This window comes from Apodemus sylvaticus, chromosome 6 (genome assembly GCF_947179515.1).
Source record: "Apodemus sylvaticus chromosome 6, mApoSyl1.1, whole genome shotgun sequence".
NCBI classification, from domain to species: domain Eukaryota; kingdom Metazoa; phylum Chordata; class Mammalia; order Rodentia; family Muridae; genus Apodemus; species Apodemus sylvaticus.
Window position 1 is genome coordinate 120,493,723 of NC_067477.1, and position 23,257 is coordinate 120,516,979.

Sequence of the window (23,257 nt, forward strand, 5' to 3'; positions counted from 1 at the left end):
TTGTGCAGAATTGCCTTATGTACTAAATCATCCTCTGTGCTGACTTTAAGTTTTAGTCTTGATCTTCTGTAGGCCTTTCTGGGAAATTCTTTACTGAAAACAGCACCAAAAGGAGGAGACACACCTTGGCTTCTGCAGCTTCACTCACTGTGACCCACAGGACTGCAGCTCCTGGAGATGTGACATTGTTCTTATTGGTGGGTGGCTGGGACTCCATCTATACAACTACTTTGCTTTTAGAGGAGTTTAGGAGAAATGCCCTTAAAAGGAAGTGTTCAAATTGAAGATAAACAGGTAAAATGGTGTTTATCTATAGCCCAGTATTTGGGAAGGCTGACAGGAGGATGTTGGGAAGTTTGAGATCTGCTGGGTTACTTATGGGTTGTGGGGAGACAACTGCTGCGATTCCTTGCACCCACGTGGTGGCTCACAACCCTCTGTAACCCCATTTCCATGGAATCGGATGCCTCTGAACTCTGCAGGCAGGGGGCACACAAGTGGTATCCATGAAAGGTAAAACAATAAATAAAGCCACAGAAATTAAGAGAGATTTAAAACAACCACAAAACTACCAAAGCTTTCATGAGAAAGCCTTCCTTGTAGGTGTGCTGAAGGGGCAAGAAATCCTTTCATAGGTGACTGTCCTGAGGTTAAATGATCCTTTCTTTGTGGGGTCATTGGTAATGTCAGCCCTGCTTTTCCTATTGACTGTGCCTGTGAGGATTCCAGTTTATTTGAATATGGCAGAATTATCTCAGAACTTGCTAAAAATTAGCTTGCTCTGAAAAATCTAGTGACTCACTGTTGCCAGCCAGAGCCCTTGGCTCAGAGACTCTATACCCACCCCATATAATACCACAAGCTGGAGATTAAGTGTGCAAACACATGAGCCATTGGAGGAGCCATTTCATTTCAAACAATGGCAGGATTTTGTTAGGATGTGTTAGTAAATAAGCAGATCAAAAAACAAGTACTTGGAACTCAGTGGAGGGGCTAGCAGAGTGCCTCCACTCCTCTGTCTGTAGTTTAATGTTCTTAGTTTTAGTGGTAGCTAAACGTTACTTAGGCGATTGTCAGGCTTAAGATAGCAAAAAGTCTATTCTGTGCTGGGGAAAAGTACTTATGTGCCAAATTAATCCTTATTACAAGTGGAGCCAGTTCAGCTCTTACAGGGAGCTCACATGAGTGGTTCTCAACCTGTGCAGGGGTCGTATCTCAGGTCTTTACGTTATGTTCATAACAGGCAGCAACATTACAGTTGTGAAGTAACAGCAACAATAATTTTATCTTTGGGGGTCACCACAACATGAAGAAGTTAGGGTAGGAAGTTGAGAAACACTGTGCTAGAGAGTCAACTCTACTCTATTTGGTAGTCTTTGCTGCTTCAGAGAGCATCAAGTACATCAGACATATAGATACCTGTAGGTCATCCAGAAGTATCTGAATGCACAAAACATTGATTATTACTAAATCGTGAACTGCTTACGGAGTAGTTCATGGCACCTCATCATATCATCAAACAACATTGATTTTGTTGTAATTAGGACTTGGTAACTTGTATATGCTATTTTTAGATTTTAGGTTTATTAAGTAAAAGCTATTTATTTTTTCCTTTTTGAAAAAGTGGTATGTTTGTTTAAAAACAAACCTTTCCTTTGACATGAGGGAATTCTGCGGTCTTTATCTATGTATTGTGACCATATGTCTTCAGCCAGACGTGCTGCTTTTTGCTTTCCTGCCTCCTTTCCTCCCCACCTCCCTCCACCCCTCAGTGAAACAGCCTGGGTAAAGGCATGCAACCTTTTTGCTATTAAGTTTCTATGAAGCAAGGCCAGGAAGCTTTGTCCAAGATAGTTGAGGAGTGTGGTTATGTCTCAATTTGTTCTGACTGACTTTGATTGAATAGAATCTAGGGCTGTCCAAGAAGTGATGTGTACTACTGCATTTGTTCTGACACGCGAACTCCTTCTGTGAGACACGGAAGTCACGAGTGGATGTCCTCCCTGGCGGGCTGCAGAGAGCCACAGTTTGGGAGCTGCTGTGCCACTTTGGAACTGGCCTGTGCTCGGCTCTGCCGCACTTGCTGTGCTTATCATCTCCAATAAATACCCGACAGAGGCAGCTAAAGGGATTGCTCTTTGTCTCCTGTTGTGCTGCCTGCTAGCACTCTTGGCCTAAAGGTCCTGCACCCTCCCCATATTGTACACCACAGCAGGGGCGGGGCCAAGTGCTCAAACACATCAGCCTCGGGGGACAGTTCACATCAAATCACTGCAGGGTTTTGTCAGGAGTTTTTAGATTCCTGTTCTTATCTTTCTTTTGAGGAGGCTCATTATTGATTCTTAAATATATTTTTAAATTTTAAATTTAATTTTGTGAAAAATATAAACAACTTGAAAGAAGACACAAGTATAACACAGCAGTCCTTCCATATGCTGATGTGTGCCAGTGCTGTCCCACGGTGTTCTGCTGTCTTCAAACAGCTTTGTGTGTTAGCGTCAGAACAATAAGACAGATATGTGAAGTCCAGTATGGGACACACGCCTTTAGTCCTGCTCCTCAGAGGCAGAGGCAGGTGGATCACATGACTTCAAGGCCAGTCTGGTCTACAGAACAAGTTTTAGGGTAGCCAGGGTAGCTGTGTACAGAGAAACCCTGTCTCAATAAAAAAAAATGGATATGTTACTAATAACTTGATTGTCGTGGGAAAAAAAGTCACAGTAATTCATATTTGAAAGTCTGATACCAAGATGTGAGGAGTTGTACATGCCTTTAATCCCAGCACTCAGGAGGTAGAGATAGAGGATCTCTGAGTTCGAGGCCAGCCTTGTATACAGCGTGAGTTCCAGGACATCAGGGTTACACGGAGAAACCCTGTCTTGAGGTGTCTTCCCCCAGTCCCCAAAAGAAGGTCTGATTCTAGAAAAAGCCTGTGGAGTACAAACTAATGATGACTGTGTTCATGGAGCTGCTGTCCATGTGTTTGTCTAGGATTCAAACTATGTATTCAAGGTGACATTTTGTGTGTGAGCTTTTGATGGCCAGGCACTTGGTTACTTATGGTGCCAGCTTTTGACTCTTCACTTAGCCTGGCTTCCTGCTTCCAAAGAGCATCTTGGTCATCTCATCTGCTGCTTGATGTAGTCTGTGGGAGCTGCTTTTCATTACCAGGTTGGGAATTTCAGGACGTCATAGGAATTCGTCAGTTACACAGCTTGCAGCTGCCCACTGCAGCACACAGATGGTCTTGTGTGAACGGATGCCCACCCTTACGTCTCTTGCTGAAGAATGAAAGTACTTCTTTGTAATTGGACAGACCTGTCTTTTCTCATTACTTAATTCCTGAGGAGAAAAAACCCAGATTGTTCATCTAGTCACTCTGTCATTGACGTTGGAGAGTGACATTGTCAAAATGCCATTATGTTGGAGATAAATACAATAGAGTACAATTTTCTTTGAGAAAATGAATTTTGTTAGTAATAATGCTAGTTCTTTGAAAGATTTATTATAAGAAATTTTAGTTAAAAAATTTTAGTTAAAAATAAAAATTTTCCTGGTGGTATTTAAATTTTCATGTTTATAGGTATATTGATTAAATTTCAAGTTTTAAAATACTTAAAAGAAACTTCATACATCTCTGACCTTGACAGAATGGCTTGAATTCTTTGTTATTTATATGTGCATTTGAATAACTTTATAATAAGAACTTGTTTACATTAAAAATATGCATACAGATTATGATTCTTATTTCTATTTTTAGGCTCTTGCAGACCAGTTTGAAGATAAAACCACATCTGTACTGGAACGCCTGAAGATTTTCTATTGTTGTCAAGTACCCCCTCACTGGGCTGTTCAGGTACTTTTGTCTTTGAGGAAAAATACCCTAAATTAGAAAAGAAAATATATCAGAAAGAGATGGCTTAAATGTATTTTTGAATTTATAAAATTTTCAGTGAAATTAATAAAAGCAGTTACTGGGGATTGCAATTGTTTTAGATTGCTGTTTTGATTAAAATGGTAATACATTTATAAATGTTTTGGAATGGTTTTAAATTGTTAGTGGATAGAATCCTAGAAATTAAGATAGTTTTTCCTTCTCATGAGTTGGAGTTTATTAAGAGAAGGTTGTAATGTAGATGTGAGTATAGGTAGGTGTCCAGAGAGAGAAAATGGGAGGAAGGAGGGGGGGGGAGTGAGAGAGGAGGAGAGGGTAGCCAAGGAGAGAGAGTTAGCTAAGGAGAGAGTGAGGGAGAGAGAGAGAGAGTGCTAAGGAAAGAGACAGTGCATTAGCTAAGGACAGAATGGCTTTGGACTCTCAGGAGATTTGTCTGCCTGCTTTTATTTCCAAAAGGACATTTTATATTAGCTTTTTAAAGATTTATTTATTTTTTATTATGAGTGTGTGAGTGTACGTGTGTGTGGTTATATGAGATTGAGAGTATGGGTTTGAGTTTGTGAGTGTTTGTGTATGTGAGTGTATGTGTGCGAGCATACATGTACATGCTCTGTGTGCAGGTGACCATGGAGGACAGAAGACAGTGTCCTGGAACTGGAGTTGCAGGTGGTTGTGAGTCATTGACGTATTGCCATGAGTCTGAGAACTGAACTCTGACCTTGGAAGAGTGGGAAGTATTCTTAATTGCAGAACCATCTCTTGAGCCCCAACATTTTATATTTAAATATCTTTAAGGGCTTTATACCAAACAACAAACCTTTGAGCCTTTAAACAATGTTGTTTCCAAAAAACAAAAACAAAACCCAAAACAAAATCAAAGCATCTGTTTGGCACATTATGTTTTGAGATATGCATGACTGTTCTCCTCCCCAGGTGCAAGGGTGACTGGGCTGGTGTGCTCCTAAAGCCACACTGAGCTGGTGTGCAGCCCCTTGCCCCATGCTTCTCCTGGATTATAGAGATGCTCCCCGTAACTGTTTCCTAACTTTATGAGCCCCAGAGTGATGACCTTTGTCCAGGGACTGGCTCCTGGTATTTTGATATTTAGTATACTTTACTTTTTCTTTCCCTCGCCCCCCCCCAACTCCTCCCATACCCCCCTCACACATACACACACACACACACACACACACACACACACACACACACACACACCGAGCCCCCCCCCCCCCCACACACACACATTTAACACTGAGTCTTACTATGTAGCCGGCAATCCTGAAACTCTGAGTTCTGCCTGCCTTCCAAGTGCTGGGATTGACGGCACACTTTGAAAGGTTCATACATGTTGTTCTGTAGTTTCCACAGTACTTCATTTTGTCACACTGATTTTATAAACTGTCCCAGATTTTATAGATGAGGCACTATGCTACAGATTAAATCATGTTAGTTAGAGGTTTCTAGATGATTTCGTGCCTTGCCGTTGTAACCAGCTTTCCCATCTATCACTTGTATTAAATACACAGTAGACCTGTCGATTAGAGAAGCTGTCTGCTGTGCAGTGGCCCAGAAGCCCTGTCATGAGACTCCCTAGAATCTTACAGTAGGTTAGTTTATTATTACCGTCGGAAGCCACCTTATATATTGAACAAAACACAGGTAGTAAAAAGTTTGCTCTAACTCTCAGGAGTTTTCATCTAGGAGGAGTTAACAGTTGAAACCTTTGGTGTACATGATCCCAGTCTGCGCATTAATAAAGTGTTTGTCCTGTGTGGTTGGTGGTTGGTGAGCAGGTGAGATTCTGAGCTATTGTTATAAGAAAACATGTCTGTTGAGTGTGTAGCTTCTGCTCTTTGGTTATGAGCCTGAGCCCACTCTCCAGCTGTGTAGCTGTTTCTGTATAGACAGTTAGGAAACCTGCATGCTGTCAACATAGAATTTAGATAATTGTCCGTCTCCTTCAGAAGCTATGGTTTTACAGTCCTTAGGCAGTTGATAAAATGTAGGTCATTTTCCATTAAATTAAAAGGCCCTTTGTGCTTTCACCGCAGTAGTTAGCTGTATCTTTATGTGTTATTGGAAGGATAAGTGGGAGAAGCAAAGCCTCCGCCTGGCCAACCGTGTCATCCTGGGCCCCTTCACTTTTGAGTTAACCACACTGAAGGGCTCCTGCATGAGCCGCAGATTGTATCTTAGTCAACGCCCTGGGATTGCCAAATGCTCCTGTATTTGTAGTATACAGAAATACTGTTAAGCCCTGTCCACAAAGTCTCAATACATATCGCTGGCTATCCTGGAACTCACTGTATAGAGCAGGTTGGCCTTCAACACACAGAGATCCACCAGTGTCTGCCTCCCCTATTGAGATTAAAGGTGCGTGCCTCATGCCTAAACTTCCATTATTTTCTTAATTCTTGAATGTGACCTGAATTTTCAAAGAGCCGTAAAAAGATCGTCAAAAGAGAAAACAACACAGTGTCACTTACTCACCAGCATCATCTCCTTTATGTCACCTAATATGTGGTCCATGCCTGTAGGAGGGCCACTTAAAACACAGTCTCTTGATTGTTGGATTTTACTGACCCTAGCTGCTCATTGTGATCTGTCGGGAACTGTGACCTTATGTGACTAGATCATTAGAATGTGTCTAGAATAACCAGGAGTGCTGGGGACAGCCAGAGATGCCCTCTTGTCACAAAGAGCTTCATGCTGTCTGTATTGTGTCCATGGAGCTTTAACACTGACTTATCGACATGACCTTTATAAGTCAGAGGTTCTCATTGACAGAATCTTTCGATAAGAAGGAAATAATTGGTGTGGTTTTCTGAGTTCTGGGTTAAAAATTAGATGTAGTGAGTATTTTGGTCAGTTTCTATTTTGTTTTTAGTATTTCATTCCCTATAGAAAAGCTTACTGAAGTAATACATGTGGTTCTTACGAATTCCTAGGTAGCAGAGGTTGAGTTCCATAGGACATATATGTATTACAATACATGGCCCTTTAAAAGGCAGGTTGGAGATGCTGGAAGGTCAAAGGGATTTGCTTCACAGCAAGGAAAGTGATGACTCTCTCCTGTGTTTCCAGCGCCAGCTTGCAGGTTTGCTGTTTGAGTTGGGATGCACCACCTCGGCCCTGCAGATATTTGAGAAGCTGGAGATGTGGGAGGACGTGGTCATCTGCTATGAGAGGGCGGGGCAGCATGGGAAGGTAGGTGACTGAGGGCCATGCCTGTGGTGGTGAGGGCCTGATGCTCTTTAGAAAGACCCTTCTCATAGCATTTGCTTATACATTCCTTGTTTAAGACGTTTTAGTGTTTTCTCTGATTTATGTTGTGCAGCATATTTTCTGTGTTCATAAAATAGAAAAGCAGCCTGGAGTTGATATGCTATTTGGCATTTAAGAAAGAATAATAAAAACTTTGAAGGCACTGCACATTTTGATTAGTTTTCCTATTGATTCTTCTATAGCACAGCTTTGAAGTAAAATATGGGGAATTTATTTTAATTATCTTTGGGGTACCTGATGTTTAGAGGCTGCAGACATGAGGGGGATTATCTAGGAGTCTTGAGTCTGTGTGACCCCTGCTGAGGCAGAAGCATTATTAAGTGTGTGATACATATTTAATTCCACTCTTAAATTGAGTTAAGAGAGAAGATGCTATAATATTTGCATCTGTTATTAATCTGTTGTTTCTTCTCTTTATAAGTGAACCATATTTTAAGACTTGTGTCTCTGCGTTGTGAGTGGTCATAAAACTGAACACATTGAAATCATATGTTATTAAAACTATTTTTACTTTATGTGCATGGGTGTCTTGCCTATATATGTGTGTATGCACCATATGTGTGTTTCATGCCCACAGAGGCCAGAGTGGGTATCAGATGGTCTGGAGCTGGAGTAACAGATGGTTGTGAGTCGCTGCCTCTGTGGGTGCTGGGAACTGAACGGAGGTCCTCTGCCACAGCAGATGTGCTTTTAACTGCTGAGGCCGTGCTGCAGGCCCCGCTTGTGACTCTAATTGCACTTTATGCGACTAAATAGAGCAGATCACAGAGTAAAATCAAGTTGATTTTTATTCTCTCTTTTACCTTTTTCATTGTTATGAAAGTGAGAAATGGGTTCAAGTACATGGGTTTCTCTTTTTGTTTGTTTGTTTGTTGTTGTTGTTGTTGTTTTCCTCTCTCTCTAACTTTCTGTTGGTTCTTTTTGAATTTCACATCATGCAGTCCAGTCCCATTCATCTCCCTGTCCCTTTGTATCTGGCCTCTTCCCTCACAACCTGCCCCCCAAAGAAAACAAAAACACTTCCCTAAAACAAAACCAAACAAACAGCAAAACATCTCACCATAGTAGTTTCAGTATGTCACACAGTATGTCCTTTTATCCAAACATCTTTACTTGCAAATGTTCATTGCAAGAGTCTGGTTCGAGGCCTCTGGCTTCTGCTATGCTGTTAGTGTTAGTACTGGACCCTCACTCTTCTTGGATATCCCGTTGTTGCCCTGTGTCATGGGGATCCTGCCGCTTTTGTTCTGCTCAGGACCAACAGTTCACAGATGGGGTAGATGTTGGGGCGGACCAACTCAAAGCCCTGAATCTGGGCTTGGGTAGAAGTGGGGTTGGTCAGTCCACCAGCCCTACTGTACCCACACCATCAAGTCCAGTTCTCCAGAATCAGCCCAGTTAGCTCTCCCAGTACTGCAGCTGTGGAGTAGGGCCAGCTCTCCTGCCCTCATGCCCTTGGGGAGGGCTCACCCAGTCCCCTGCCACCAGGGCCAGCTCCACTGTGCTGAGCAGGTGAGGTTCAGGGGCCACTTCTCCCAAGTGCTAGCAAGGGGTGGGGCCGACGCTGCACAGGCCTTGGACATCAACAGAGTCCCAAGCAGCAGCCCAGACCAGGGATGTCCACATTGCCTTTGGTGGCAAATGGGCCATGGACATAGACACAGATGCCTGCTGCAGCAGGGCCACTGACCCAGACTCTGTTGGGCGGGCCACTGGGTGTCTTCCACTTGCCAGCACTCTGTGGTGCCACAAGTTTTTATATATATATCTATCTGTCTTCCCAAGTATGTATATTATAACAACTATGACAGGGCTGGAGAGATGGCTCAGCAGTTAAGAGCACTGACTGCTCTTCCAGAGGTCCTGAGTTTAATTCTGAGCAACCACATGGTGGCTCATAATTATCTGTAATGGAATCTGATGACCTCTCTTGGTATGTCTGAAGACAGCCACAGTGTACTTATATACATAAAATAAATAATTCTTTAAAAAAAAATTAAACTGTGACAGTTGTATGTCTTTCATGAATTGGTCAATGGTAGTGAAATTCTTTGAGTTGTCCAGTATAGGGTGGAACCAACAGTGCCACCAGGAGATTCATGGTCTCCTTCATATTTTTCAATATTGCAGATAAAACAAGTTAGATGGCACTGACATACTGGCTCTGCAGCTTTACCAGGAACTGATGGAAACAGATGCAGAGATCCACAGCCAAACATTAGGCAGAGCTTGGGGAGTCCTGCAGAAGAGGGGGAGGAAAAGTTGAAGGGACCAGAGGGGTCAAGGATATCACAAGAACACCCATGGAACCTAACCTAGGTCCATATTAGCTCCCAGAGACTGACCCTCTAAGAGGGAACCTGCATGGGACTGTCCTAGGCCCCTGCACTTAGGTGTAGTTGTGATAGTTTGGTCTTCTCGTAGGACTCCCGACAGAAGGAGCAGGAACTGTCTTGATTCTGTTGCCTGCCTTGTCCAACCTGGAGGAGGTGTCTAGTCTTACTGCAACTTAATGAGCCATGGCCCGTTGATATCCATGGAAGGCCTGCTCTTTTCTGAAGAGAAAAGGAGTGGATGGGGGAGGTGAGGGAGAAGGGAGGGACAGGGAGGAGAGGAGGGATGCAAACAACAGAACCACCATGCAAACCTGGCAGTGTGGGTTCCATCCTTGAACCCAGGTAAGCTGTGGGAGAGAGCCAGTGCCGTAAAGTTGTCCTTTGACCTCCTCATGCCTACGCATGCCTACGTGTAATGTAGGCTCGGGTTTTTCATAACCTACTTTAATTAGGGTTCTTAAATGCTTCAACCTCCCTTATAACCACCTGCCAGAGGTAGAAGAAAGGCTAATCCGGAAATAGGGGTTGTGGACCTGTTTAGAAGTAGTTCTTTGTGGAAGATGCCAGTCTTTGTTGTCAGAATATCAGCAGTCCTGTCCAAAACCTCAAACACGAATCAGTAGGGGCAGTCCAGTCCAATCAGCAAATACCAAACACGAATTAGTGTCTGTATTAGAATTCTGGATCAAGTGGCGGCTTGATCCAGAGGATACTGTAAGGCTCTTCTGAATCAGCACGAGTCTGCAGAAGCAGCAAGAAGCTGCTGGAATATCACGAGCTCTTTGGCGAGTTACTCTCTACAAAGTCATGGCAATCGAAGAACAGTAATGCGGTGCAAGGTGAGCCAGTGCAAGAGTGTCATCTTGAAGACCAGAAAAGTGGGGCAAGGCGAACCAATGCAAGAGCTTTGTCGAATTGTCTGGGGAGTGTTTATATTCTTTCTAATCATCATGGTCCTTTCACGTGTCTGCTTCAGCAAAACATCCTCTCACCTGTGTCTGCTTCAGCAAAACATCCTCTCACCTGTGTCTGCTAGGCAAGAAACCCAAAATTTCTAACAAGGAATCAGAATTTTCCACTTCAATGTACAGTAAATATCAACAAAGAATTGAAAATGGATTCAGAGGAATACTCAAGGACAATTTTATTGGTATTTGAGAAGAAAAATGATGGGAGGAAAACTGAAGATTTCAGCAGGTGTTGGGGGGAAATGTAAAAGAGAAGTTAGGCTTTTTGAGTTAGACGTCAAGAAAACAGACTGGCTCAGGAATTGAAGTCTCCTACCAGCTGCAGATGGCGTGGTGCGTAGGGTTTCAGAGAGAGTCAGAATGCCTCCTGCAGGGTCAGGACAGAGCAGCATTAGGATTTTGGCCACTTCCTGAAAAGGGATTTCAGAGAGAGGAAGAAAAACGTTATACTTAGAACTCAGAACAACAGCTTAGAAATAAAAAGTTATACTTTGAACTCAGAACAACAGTGGACTTAGCTGGGAGTCAGCAAGCAACCACATTGGCTTTGTGGGTGTGTGCAGTGGTGGGTGGAGGACTCCTGGAGTATACACCTACTATTCTTATTAAGGCATGTGGTTCTCATTGTGCCAGTGGTCCCTCAGTGTATCACGTTTGCTCTCATCTTCTGACTCCAAAGACCACATTTGTGTCAGATCACGTCACCATGTTTGTACTCACGTGACATCCATTCTTGGGTAAAGGCAGTTTTAGGATAGGAAGTTGACATAGCTCTGCATCCTGTCCCAAATGCTGTCTGTGAAGCAGCCAGCTGCAAGTGGCCCTTTGCATTACTTCTTTCCCAGCACAGCATCCTTTTCCAGTAGGACTAAGGGTTTGCTGTAAAGACTATATAATATTTTGATCCCAGAGAAGAATTCCATTGCTACCCACTCAGTTCCCTTCTTTTGTACATCAGCAGAGTGCTCTCTGGTCTTTATGGTTCACCTCAGGTCCCAGAGCCTGTCACTGATCACTCAAGCAGCATGACTTGGTGACTAAGGAGCTCTTCTCTGGACGGCTGCCTGGCCCGGCTGCCTACTTTCAGGGCACTTTGTGATGTGGCCAAGTCACTTTATCTACCCAGTCTCAGTTTCCTTATTCAGATGCACATGATCTGCTTTCTTCCAGGTTTCCCCATGGTAATGCGTGGTTCCAGATGGTGCTTACCTTGTGATACATTGTGATACATGCATGTTTGCTGTGGTTCTGTGACATGTACCTGTTCATTCTTTGGTAGCTTTGAAATGGGAACTTGAGCTAACAGTCAGTGATCTTCCAGTCTCAGTCAGGTGACCCATTCTTGGGTCCGTGCATACTGGTTATAGTGGATACCATGTTGATACTTTAACAGTGTCAGGATGACAGTTGTAGGATTTAATTGGCACTTAAAATGAAGAGAAGATTTAAGTATTATTTGGCACTGAATCAAAAACAAAATAAAAGACATAAGTAGAGAAATTAATTAGGAGTTCATGAAATAAACGTTTTCTACTGGTAAAACTCATAATTTCACTAACATTTCTTTAAAAGTAACAACCAAGTGTTTTGTGGGTGTTAAAAGGGAAGATACTCAAAAATAGATGAAGTCCAGGTTTGCCGGTGCATGCCTTTGATTCTAGCCCTTGAGAGGGAGAGGCAGGTGAATTTCTGTGAGTTCAGGGCCAGCCTGGGCTACATAGTAAGACCCTGCTTCAAAAAAACAAAACAATCAGAAGTTGATTAAGCCTTGTTTCATTCTAAGCTCTGTACAGAGGGGGTTGCAATAGAAAATGCCCAACAATGTACTTAAGGCAGAAAGAATTAATCAAACTTTACTAAATAGGTAAAAAATTTGAAGCACTTTCCTCTTTCATTAAGAATTTGCCTTATGTTTGATAGCATCTCAAATTTGATCAAATATAGAACTGTGTTCAAAACCTTATTATTATTATTATTATAGCATTTATTGTCTTAAATGTTTATTTAAAGAAGGAATGGATGGTAGAATGATTATCTTGGTTTCCAATCTCATCATTCTTTATTGCATAATTCTTCTACATTGCTTAACAAATAAATAATAGTGGCTATAGAAAATACGGTCACTTTTGAAATGGTAGGTTTGTTAAAAATTATGTTTATTATTTTATGCGAATGTGTGTTTTGCCTGCATGTGTATCTTTGTACCATGTACATATCCAGGGTCTGTAGAGGCCAGAAGAGGGTGACAGATCCTTTAGAACTGGAGTTAGAGACAGTTGGAAGGTGCTATGTGGGTGCTGGGAATCAAACCCAAACCCAGGTTTTCCTGAAGAGCAGTCAGTGCTCCTAACCACCACACCATCTCTCCAGACACTGTAGTAGTAGTAGTTTTTTAGTGTTAGTAGGAAAATTTTTTAGTGTTTTTTTTTGGGGGGGGGGTTGGTTTTTTTTAGTTTTTGTTTTTGTAAGTTGGTGAATCACAAATACCCAAAGCATACTTTGAAATATTAATTTAATTATTTTCAGAAAATATGTAAAGATGTAAAGCTGAGATGCCCTTATTAGAAGAAAAACCCTTAAGGAGTTGATGCTTCTACTAATAGCTGTAATATTATTATACTGTAAGATTTCTTTATGTTCTTGTAAGAATTATCTTAGAGTAATAATAGTTAGATGCCTGTTCCTAAATATTATTGGAAATGTACATATTTTTAGAAATGTAGTTATTTGTTTTCTTGTAAAATTTTGTGACTTATAGCCCCCCAAAATTTCGATTTTTAAAGGTTGAGTTTAACAAAGAACTTTTTCTTCTCTTTCTTTCTTTTTTTTTTAATGGAGTTCTTTACTTTGTTTGCTTTTATATGACTGCATGTTTTGCTTGCATATATATACATGCACTGCATGTGTGTGGATGGTGCCCATGAAGTCAGAAGAGAGTATTTGCTCCCTGGGAACTGGAGTTACAGATTGTTGTTAGCCTCTTTGTGGGTGTTGGGCACCAAGACCATGTCCTCTGCATGGACAGCAAGTGCCCCTAACTGCTGATCCGCCCCTTCAGAGCCTGCACCTCCCACTGTCCTATGTTATATTTTCAGTGAATTTTAACCATAGACCCTGAGAAGCACTGCTTCATGTTGGAAGCAGATGCTTTATGTCTGGACCAGCTGAGCTTCTGGTGCTCGGCCGTGTGCCAGTGGTTTTCACCGCCTTTCGATTTCACTGGATGTTTGAAATGTTAATCCTTGCATTTTATGCTTAATGGAATAATTTATTTTTAAAAGGCTAATTTAAAGATATGCCTGAGTGTAGGGATTGCTGTGATGGTCGTGTTTACCCCTTGCCCTGGTAGGTCCTCAGACTCTCTAGACCACTGCTTGCAGATATTCTTACAATTGAATGGCCATATAATTGGCGAAATAGCGACGATTAATTTTGGTTGACCCTGGGATCAGAACTGGCTCTCATGTTAGCATTAATTTTTCAGTTATTTGGCTTGCTTGTCAGACTTTCCTTTAGTTGATGGCAAAATCTCGATTTGTTGAGTAAACCTAGTTTGGTCTCTAAATAAGCATCAGAGGCTGAGCTGGCATCAGCTCCGTGGAGGCAAGGATAGAAAGTAAGCGTGTGAGGAGGAATAAGAATTTCCTTACAGGAAGCCAGGTTTACCTGAGTCTCAGAGCTGTATCTTGATTATGCTACATTTTTAAATGACTGTAACCATGGACTCTTACTATTTTGCTTTAAGTTGCAAGTAAATTCATTACTTTAAAAACAGCTGAGTGTTTTTAGTAGTCAGTGTAGTTTTTATGAGGGGTGGGGTTATGTCTTCCAAGATAAAAGTTCTTTATGTGATTCTGAGTTTCTTACAAGTTCTTCGGCAGAGCAGTGTTCCTAAGCAGTATCTGACATGGCCGTCCCAGCCATGGGTGACTTCCCTTTTGTCTTCAGGATGGAGAGTGAATGGTTGCTGCTGCTTCAGGATCTGCTTGTTTTTCATGGCCTCATCCCTCAGTCTCCTGTCCATGTCAACTCCCAGGGTCCAGGAAGAGGAAGCTCGGGTGGTTACCCGGCCTGGTGTGGCCTCCGTTCAAGGCCCACGTGTGTGCTCTTGTCTCTAGAATGCTTGTCACCCTTGGCAAACTCTTGTTACTCTTTGGTCTCCTCCCAGTGTTTGTAGTGTCTGCACTCTGCCTCCCCTCTGGATCTGTATTGCTCTCCTACCGACTCCTCAGCACCCAGGACTACTCTGATGTCCCTCTAGCTGACTCTTTCCCCTGTGCTTTTTAGTCTGTGTTATTTAGAGCTATGTCCCCAGATACCATAGACCCCACATAACAAATGGTTGAAAATGTACCAGGAAGCAGATGCCCCGGTAGAGCCCTTCTTATGGGTGACTGGCCAGATGGCAAAACACCTGCTACCTTGCTGTCTTGTTCTCAGTAGTGCGATGGCTGCCCACACCTCCATGGAACCTTTAGACACTAACTGTAAGGACACCATAGTTTGTTGGTAGATGATGCAGTTTCTCAGCCTGTCTCATGGGTGTCTTTACTCGATCGGTTTGTAATCATTACATGCTACTCATAAGAAACTACAAAATATGAATCCCCATTGCCATTTTACTAGTTAACATTGGTAAGTGGCAAATTTTGTCTTCAGACAGACTTCATTCCCTGTAAACCTGTCCTCTCCCCACACCTGCCTGCCTTCATGGTTACTGTAATTCCCCTAAAAATTGGAGATTAGACTTTGAAGTTAAACCCCGCAGAGGCACAGTAATTGAAAATGCCCCACAGCTGGGTAATGCAGACAGGAGGCGACCAGCTAACCGGATAACTAGGCCTGGTTTAAATTACGCTGTTTTATCTTAGACGTGGAGTGCTTGTGTTGGCAAGTACACGTTGAGAAATCCCAAGCCAGAGCCTGGTGTTGTCACACACATAAATACAAGAAGCAGTTGGTGAGGAGCTGGCCCTGAGCACGTGGCTCAGAAGCCACACAGGTCGTGAGGCTGAGGGCCCAGCCCAGGCGTGGGGCCGTTGTGCTCTTGGTCATTGCTCATGAGACATGACTACCAGGAGCCAGCTGTCCTGCAGGAGTGTTGTGCCTGGGAAGGGGAGAGGGTGCTTCCGTGCTAGCCCAGCTGCCCTACGCATGCGTGTGTCAGTGTGTCAGCGATGTAGAGCACCTTCCCAGTGGGTAGCACTTAGGACCGAGAGCTATGCTCTCTGCTTGGGGGGTTAGAGGAAACCCGCTGTGTGAGTCCCTTCACACATGTGCACTGCTAGAGCTGGGCATGATGTGCTTGCTTCTTTTAGACTCAGGCCTGTTGCCAGAAGGCCATATCTTTTATTTTCATTTTTAGTTAAAAAATTTGCTCAGGTTTGTGTATCTGGTATGTTCCTGTGTGTGCTCACATGGATGTGCATGGCGGCCAGAGAGGGTATCAGATCCCCCGGAGTTCCAGGCTGTGAGCTGCCTGATATGGGTCCTGGAGGCCATAATCCAGTCCTCTGTAAGAGCAAATGATCCTAACTGAGCCACCTCTCCTGCTCCCTAGTAACACCATCTTACATTCTTGGCCTGTCACTTTCCACCCGCTTGGAGTGAACTGGCTTGGTTAGGCCTGTCTGTCATTTTGATAGTCCTCAGGGTGCCCTTTCCACTCAGAACCACTGAGTCCATGAGCTACTTAGTCTCTGCCTCTTCATTTTTTGTTGGAGACTTACCACAGTTGTCTGTCAGTTCCCTTTGCGTGTATGCTGACCAGATGATGGCTGCTCCTGTCACACATTAGAACTTTAATTCTTTCCATTAATCCACAACAATCAACATACAACTCTTAGCCAAGAAGTACAGTTTGAAAATCACTTCAGACTAAAGCAGAAAAAAATAAAAGTACCCCCCTGCCGCCGTCTTTGAAGATTGAACTCAGCTTTCACTCAAGGCTGACAGAGTGCTGTCTGAGATTGAAGCAGCAGGGTAGGATCTCTCTCCCTCCATCTGGTTTCCACTTAACGACGTAGAGCACTGTACTCTTACAAATAGAAATGGTTGCTGGTCCCATCATGTGCCATCCCCTTCCGCAGTTCTACCTGAACTACACAGGGAATGGGGGACTGGGTCCCATAAAGTATTGGAGTTTATGTCCTGAATTTGAAGTTGCAAGTTGACATTTTGTGGGTGAATGTAGGACAGCAAGACTTTTTGTCTGTCTTTCACAGCATTTGGAAAAAAAATGTCAGTAAAAATTTTCAGATTTCATCTTTTAAAAACTCCGGATTTCTTGGCTTCTCTTAGAGATCCAAAAGATGAAATCCAATCAAACAACAAAACAAAACAACCCCTAAACCAAGAGTCAAACAAAACCCAAACAGCCAGATGGAAAGTGGGCCCAGATCTGACACGGTGTACTGACTAGCTAGTGAGGGCCGTGGGCTCCTCCCTGGGAGACTCCCTGTCTGCTCTCTTCCCTTCACTCTCCAGCACTGTCAAGTCTCTGGGCCAAGCAATGTAGGCTCCCCGTATTCCTTTAACTGTAATTGTAGGTTCTGCTCAAGTCCTAGCTCGAAGTATATGCTGCGACTCGCTTCCTAATATGTGATTTCATTAAGAAAAGTAAAATAGGTTAATAAATATAATGAATATCCCTTGCATATGTGGGAATACAATGTTATTTAGTGACAAATTTTCCTGTATCTTTATAAAAATGTGTATTTGAGCTATGGTCATCCCAGGATTCAGTGGGCTGAGGCAGGAGGAGGCTAGCTGTGAGTTTGAGGCAAGCCTGGAAGACAGAGTGAGACCCTGTTTCACCCCTCCCCATACTGTATTTTCCCACAGGAGAGAGCAGCATGCAGCCAGCTACAAAGAAAGGGTCTGCACTCTGAAATCTCTTGCTTCTGCAAAATGATGTTGCACGACTGTGCATGGTACCCCAATGCAGTATTCCTGTACACTGGGCACATCTTTTGTAGTGCTTTTTTTTAAGTAATAAATTGTACAAATTTAGTGGATAAGTGGAGGAGGAAGGATAGAACTGGGACATGCTGGAGAGAATGCAAAGGCCAAGGAATGCACTGTGCTGCGTTGAAGCAAGGAAATATATTGCCGTTGAGCACTGTCCTGGAGAGAGGTCCGCTGGCAGGAGGAGGAGGTGTAAGACGTCAAGGAGAAAGAATTAAGGTCAGTCCAGACCAGGCAGGGCCACTGCTCTGCTCTTCCTCCCTTCTCCTGGAAGCTGCTTCCCTCTGACACTCCACACCCATCTTCCAGATAATAAAGCATCCACAGTTGATGGAGTTTGGCAGTGATGAGTTACATGCCACCCACTGTGTTCCTGGTTCTTAAAGAGTTATGGAGTTAGGGAGTTGGAGGCTGAAGTAAGATACCAAGGTGAAGTCCTCGACCCTTTAGCATTTCTCAGTGTGAACATTTTCCTGGTTTAGGCTTATTCTTTGTTTTTTACATTGTTTTCCTTGCAAAGGTTGGACACACTGAGTCTTAGACTTTAGCAAATCTTCAAGTCTATAATGCAGTTGAGTGTAGAAATAGAATTTATTTTGTCGTGTTTTTAATCAAATAAATACTATTAGGGTATGATTTGATGTTCTGAGCTTTGGATCCTACTTTAATGTGGGGTATCTCTAAAGTAGAGAATCTCCTACCAGCTTTTATTTCTCTAAGGTTAATAAGGGTATTTCTTCATTTCTATTTTAAACCTGTTTTAAAAAGTGTGTGTGTGTGTGTGTGTGTGTGTGTGTGTGTGTGTAAGTGCACAGGTAGGGGTCTATATGTAGAGATCTGTGTCTTGCTCAGTTTCTTTTCACCTTGTTTTCTTTTTTTTTTGTTTTTTTTTTTGTTTTTTTTTGTTTTTTTTGTTTTTTATTTTTTTGTTTTTTTCTGAGATAGGGTTTCTCCACGTAGCCCTGGCTGTCCTGGAATTCACTCTGTAGACCAGGCTGGCCTTGAATTCAGAAATCCACCTGCCTCTGCCTCGCAAGTGCTGGGATTAAAGGCGTGTGCCACCACCCGGCTTCACCTTGTTTTCTTGAAGCAGAGTCTGGTTTGTTGAACTGGAGGCCCTTGGATCCCGACTGTTTAGCTTTGGTAGCCAGTTTGCTCCCGAGACCCTGGGCCCCCATCTAAGAGCTGGGACTGCAGTGGCATGTCTTACTTGTGTTCTGGGCATCCAGACTCTGGGCGACACGTTTGTATGCCTTACCCGCTTGGACCGGCCCCCCAGCTTCTCATCTTTAGCTTCAGTGACTTGAGTCTTCAGAACCCTGCCTCTTTTATCTTTGTTATTTCCTTCTTTCTGCATGCTTTGGGTGTAGCTTGCTCTTCTCTTGGGGAAGCTAACGGGGGAAGCTGAGGTTATTGACTAATAATTTTCCTTTGTCACCATAGGCATCTAGAGCCATAAACTTCCCTCTGTGCACACTTTGGCCGTGTCCTGTAAGTTCTGGAATGTCTCTGCTTTGCTTCATCTTAACATGCTTTTAGTTTTGTGGTGATTTCCTCTTTGACTCCTGGCTGCTCAGGAGTGCGTGTTTAATTTTCATGTTCACGATTCCCTTAATCCAATCGGTGCATGGCTGCAGTCCTTTCAGGTTTATTGGACTTGTACCATGAGCCACCATTCAGTACATTCTGGAGAATGTGTGTGCATCCTTGAGAAGAATGTTTATTCTGCTCTTGTAGGTTGGACTGTTCCTCAAGTATATTTTCAGTCAGCGCATCCGTGGCTGTCCACGAACTCAGAAATCCACCTGCCTCTGCCTCCTAAGTGCTGGGATTAAAGGTGTGTGCCACCACTGCCCGGTAAGTCAATCGTTTTTTACTGATTTTTTTTAATGGTTATGATGTAATATTTTAGTGGTTTTTATTTATTTTATTTTATTTTATTTGGTTTTTTATTTTTTAATACAACCAATTTCTTCACTTTTGTTGTCCCTCTGTCAGTCACCACCTCATGTGAACTTAACGGTTGTCTTTGCTTCCGAGGGCGTTCCCTGAAAAGCTCAGAGTGGGATGAAATGTGGGTGAGCTCTGTGAGCCTTCAGCAGATGGGCAGGATCCAAATCCAGGGGGCCTCTTCTGGTGGCTGCCAGACCAGTTCTCACTGAGGCCGTAGATTTTAAAGGATACTACAGAGTTAGAAGGGAGGGAATAGGCATGGCCCAGTTAGTTACAGTGCCGTGAAGCTGGCTGTCCTCATCAAGGTCTGGCTGTTTCTTTTGAGTGAATTTGCTTTGCATAATTTCATGTATGCACTTGGTAACTTTGAGAGTGCTAAAGAAGCTGGTTCTCTTTCTGGTTGCTGTTATGGTCGATTTTAATACATTCTTGCCCCCTACCGAGCGTTCCCATTCACCCATACTCCACTGTGTTCATTCATCAACCCATGGAATAGTATTAAGTCTGGAAAAAAGGTTTTGCTTTTCAGCTTTGTGGCTTTGGAGACTGACCACTTGTTGAGAGGTCTAATTTATAACTTTGATTAAATTAATATGGTTAATTCTCAGAATTATGATAGGGACTGAGGTAATGAAGTTACCCACTTGTGAATTGACTTAAAATGAACCTATGAGCTATGTAATAGGAAGATAAAAAAGGTAAAGGAGACATTGATAAACGTTAACAGGGTTGTACCCCAGGCTTCTTTATTAAGGAAGGAGTAGAAGCCTTGCATCCTTTTGAGAATAAGGGGTTTTCTGAAGTTAGGGCCTGTATAAAAGGGAAAGTCAAGTTGTGAAGCGAGAGTCTGAGGATGGAGAAGAGGTCTTCTAGCAGTCTGTGTGAACATTGCTATAGGTGGATGGGAGGGAATCTGTGAAGGCAGCTACTGCGATTGAACTGAGACTGTGAAGGGGACCTTAAACAGGTCAGTGGAAATCTCTGGGAACTTTGTAGCTAGCAGCCCTGTGAACTCAATGAGAGACTTTCACAGAGGGCTGCAGTTGCATTGATCAGCAGGGTTGGCTCACAGCTGGGAAGATCAGCCACACACACACACACACACACACACACACACACACACACACACAGAGCAAGAGGCAGCCGGGCTGCCCAAGCTGTTCTGGGTCTTGTGTGGCACTGTGTTTGCCATGGCCGTGCTGGCATGCAAAGGCTGTTGGTTCATTCTGCCTTGCAGTTCCCCTCTGGCCAGACCTGCCATGGAACAGATGCATGGGGGATTTTAGGAAACCTCACTTCCAGGGTAAGCACAGGCCATGGCAGAACGGAAGGCAAGGGCTTGGCCCTTTGACGTGGGAGCCTGGTTATCCGAAAGACAGCTTGAAGGAGAATTCTGACATAGGGAAGCTTTAAACATTTATTTCCATAGCGGAGTTTAACGAATATAAGACTACGCATTTATTTCACAAGCCTGTGTCTTAATGACTTGGCATTGTGATCAGTACCCATCCAAAGCAACTTGAGGGAAGGATTTACTTTCAGTTAGTTTCAGAGGAATTCTATTCAAGTGCATAGAGCAACTTGGGGTAGTGTGGGCGTGTGGCAGTCACAGAAGTACCTCAGCAGGAAGCAGAACGATGCTCAAATTGGGCTGAGTATCCCCTTCAAAGGCCCCATTTGCTAAAGGTTCTGAAATAGAGCTGATAGCTGGGACCAAGTGTTAAAATGAGCTTATGTGTAACATTTTAGATTAAAACCATAACCACTTGTTTTAGTTAATAGATGGTAAATTATGAAGATAATTTTTTCAACTGACTATTTTCTCATAATAAGCTATTATATAAAGCAGATGATTTTCAGTTGGCTTTGGTTGACACTGAGGCAATTTCTTATCTTGGTTTCTTGAATTCTATCAGTAGAGTATCATCAAGGCCATTGACTGATGTGGTCTGATAGGCTGATAAGACAACTAAATCATAAAGTTCATACTGTTCTCAGGCAAGATAAGCCCTGAGTGCTTTCATCGCTCTCTGATCCAATAGTATGTAGCTCTTGGATAAAGAGAAACATTTTTTCATTATCCATATCCATTTCTCAAGGGCCAAAACTTCAGAGAAAAGATCGTGTCCTGGACAGTAGCTATACTTTACTGCCTTTGAGGTTTAGACAGATCTTTCCATAGCAGATGTAGCCATCCAGTGCTGGATGGAAAGGTGAAGGCTGAGGACCATGCTTTGGCTCTCTGTGCTGCAGTAACACCCATGAGGTGTTCTGCCAGCTACTTACTATATCTCGCTTGCTGTGTTCAGGGAAATAATCATTTATGGATTCAGAGACATATATGCCTACTCTGGAATGGACAGGCTCCTACAAATTCCTTAGGTTCCAAAGCATTAGCATTAGCATTAACTGAAAACTAACTCTGAAAGAAGCCTTTTCTTCAGGATACAAGTACCTAGCAAATGGCTAGGTTTACTTCTTTAAAGCTGAATAGATAAAAAGAAATCTGCTATGCACTTGGTACATTATCATATGGTCCTTTCTATGTGGTAATTGTCCTTTTAATTGTGTTTAAGAGACTGAGTCTTTGGAGATATTGGGGCATAGGAACTGAGTGAGAGATGGCATCTTAGAGAAGAGACTTACACTTTTACAATGTTACATAGATCAAGATGGACCTTAGTTGGCTGCCTGCCTGAGTTGGTTGGGATCAGTCACTACTTCACAATCCATGCTGGGCCCAACAGCATGACTTTGGCTAGCCGTGTCTGAGCAAAGCCATCATGCCTGTTTGGCTTGCAGTGCAACTGGCAGGTGTCTGCCACTTTGGAATCTAGACGCTCATGACGGCAGAGTACTCCCAAGTGTTCCCCTATTACCCAGCACATTTATGATGGTCTTTTTCAAATATGTTTCTTCTCCCATGTGAACTGTGTTTCTCAAAGCCAAGATGGGGGAACAAGCCCTGTGTTCTCCAGTGACAAGTTGGGGTGGGTAAGCAGGTTGCAATGCTCCATCCTGAGCATTGGATTCCTTCCTCCAGATTACATGAGGAATTTCTGGAATCTCAACTTTGGTTTTTGGCCACATTTGAGTCCAGGCTTCGTCATGTACTTGAGCACATTATTTAGAACTATCCCCAGATGTTCAAGTTAGCATTGTGAATCAAAACTCTTTAGGAGATCTCAGTTCAGCCTGATTTCAATTATGATCACATTTGTCCCTGGTTTAACACCTCTAGAATCTTTTTGATCCCAGGATTTTCTCTCTATAAATTAAAACCTTTCAGTGCCTTCTACGTGTGAATTTGTGTGTCTAGAGGATAGGATGAATGATACAGGCATTGGTCTTAGGTGAAGTAATGTCAACCCTGCAAAGAGAGGACTGCTGCCTAAACTCTGCTGGTTTAGGGGCCGGAAGAAGTTGGGAGTTTCTGTTCCTTGACTAATTCAAAAGTTCTTGAGTCTGGTCTTTAATGACCATTGACCTCTTCTGCTCCTGGCTGTGATGGAGTAACTGGTCCGAGGCTCGCTCTACTGCATTTCCTGAGTCTGCTAAAAACATAGTGGCTCAAACCCACTTCATTCCCCCGCCCCCATAAGTTGTTTGTTTCTCCTGTGTCTCTGTACAACAGGAATGAATCTAGGGAAAGCTTGACCAGGCTTTGGGATTTCTCAGAAGTTACTGTTAGGCGGTGGTGAAGTGGGCGCTTCATGAGGCTTAGGATGCTTCCTCCAACAGAAGGCCTCCACACTTCAGATAGCTTGAGGTCACTGGGATTCTTTTTTTTTTTTCCTTTTTTTAAAATTAATTTATTTTTTATTGAATATCTGCTTCATTTACATTGCCAATGG

The 23,257-nt window shown here is 43.0% G+C and overlaps 1 protein-coding gene across 2 annotated transcripts in view; it reads left to right on the forward strand.

Annotated features, from left to right (window-relative positions):
- Positions 1-23,257, forward strand: part of Ttc27 (tetratricopeptide repeat domain 27) — a 138,976-nt gene that overhangs the window by 54,486 nt on the left and 61,233 nt on the right. The window contains exons 11-12 of one of the 2 annotated variants that reach the window (XM_052186371.1): positions 3,761-3,856; positions 6,980-7,102. In XM_052186371.1, the coding sequence (XP_052042331.1) occupies positions 3,761-3,856; positions 6,980-7,102 (219 nt within the window). The remainder of the gene's footprint in view (positions 1-3,760; positions 3,857-6,979; positions 7,103-23,257) is intronic. The other variant, XM_052186372.1, reaches the window with a different exon arrangement.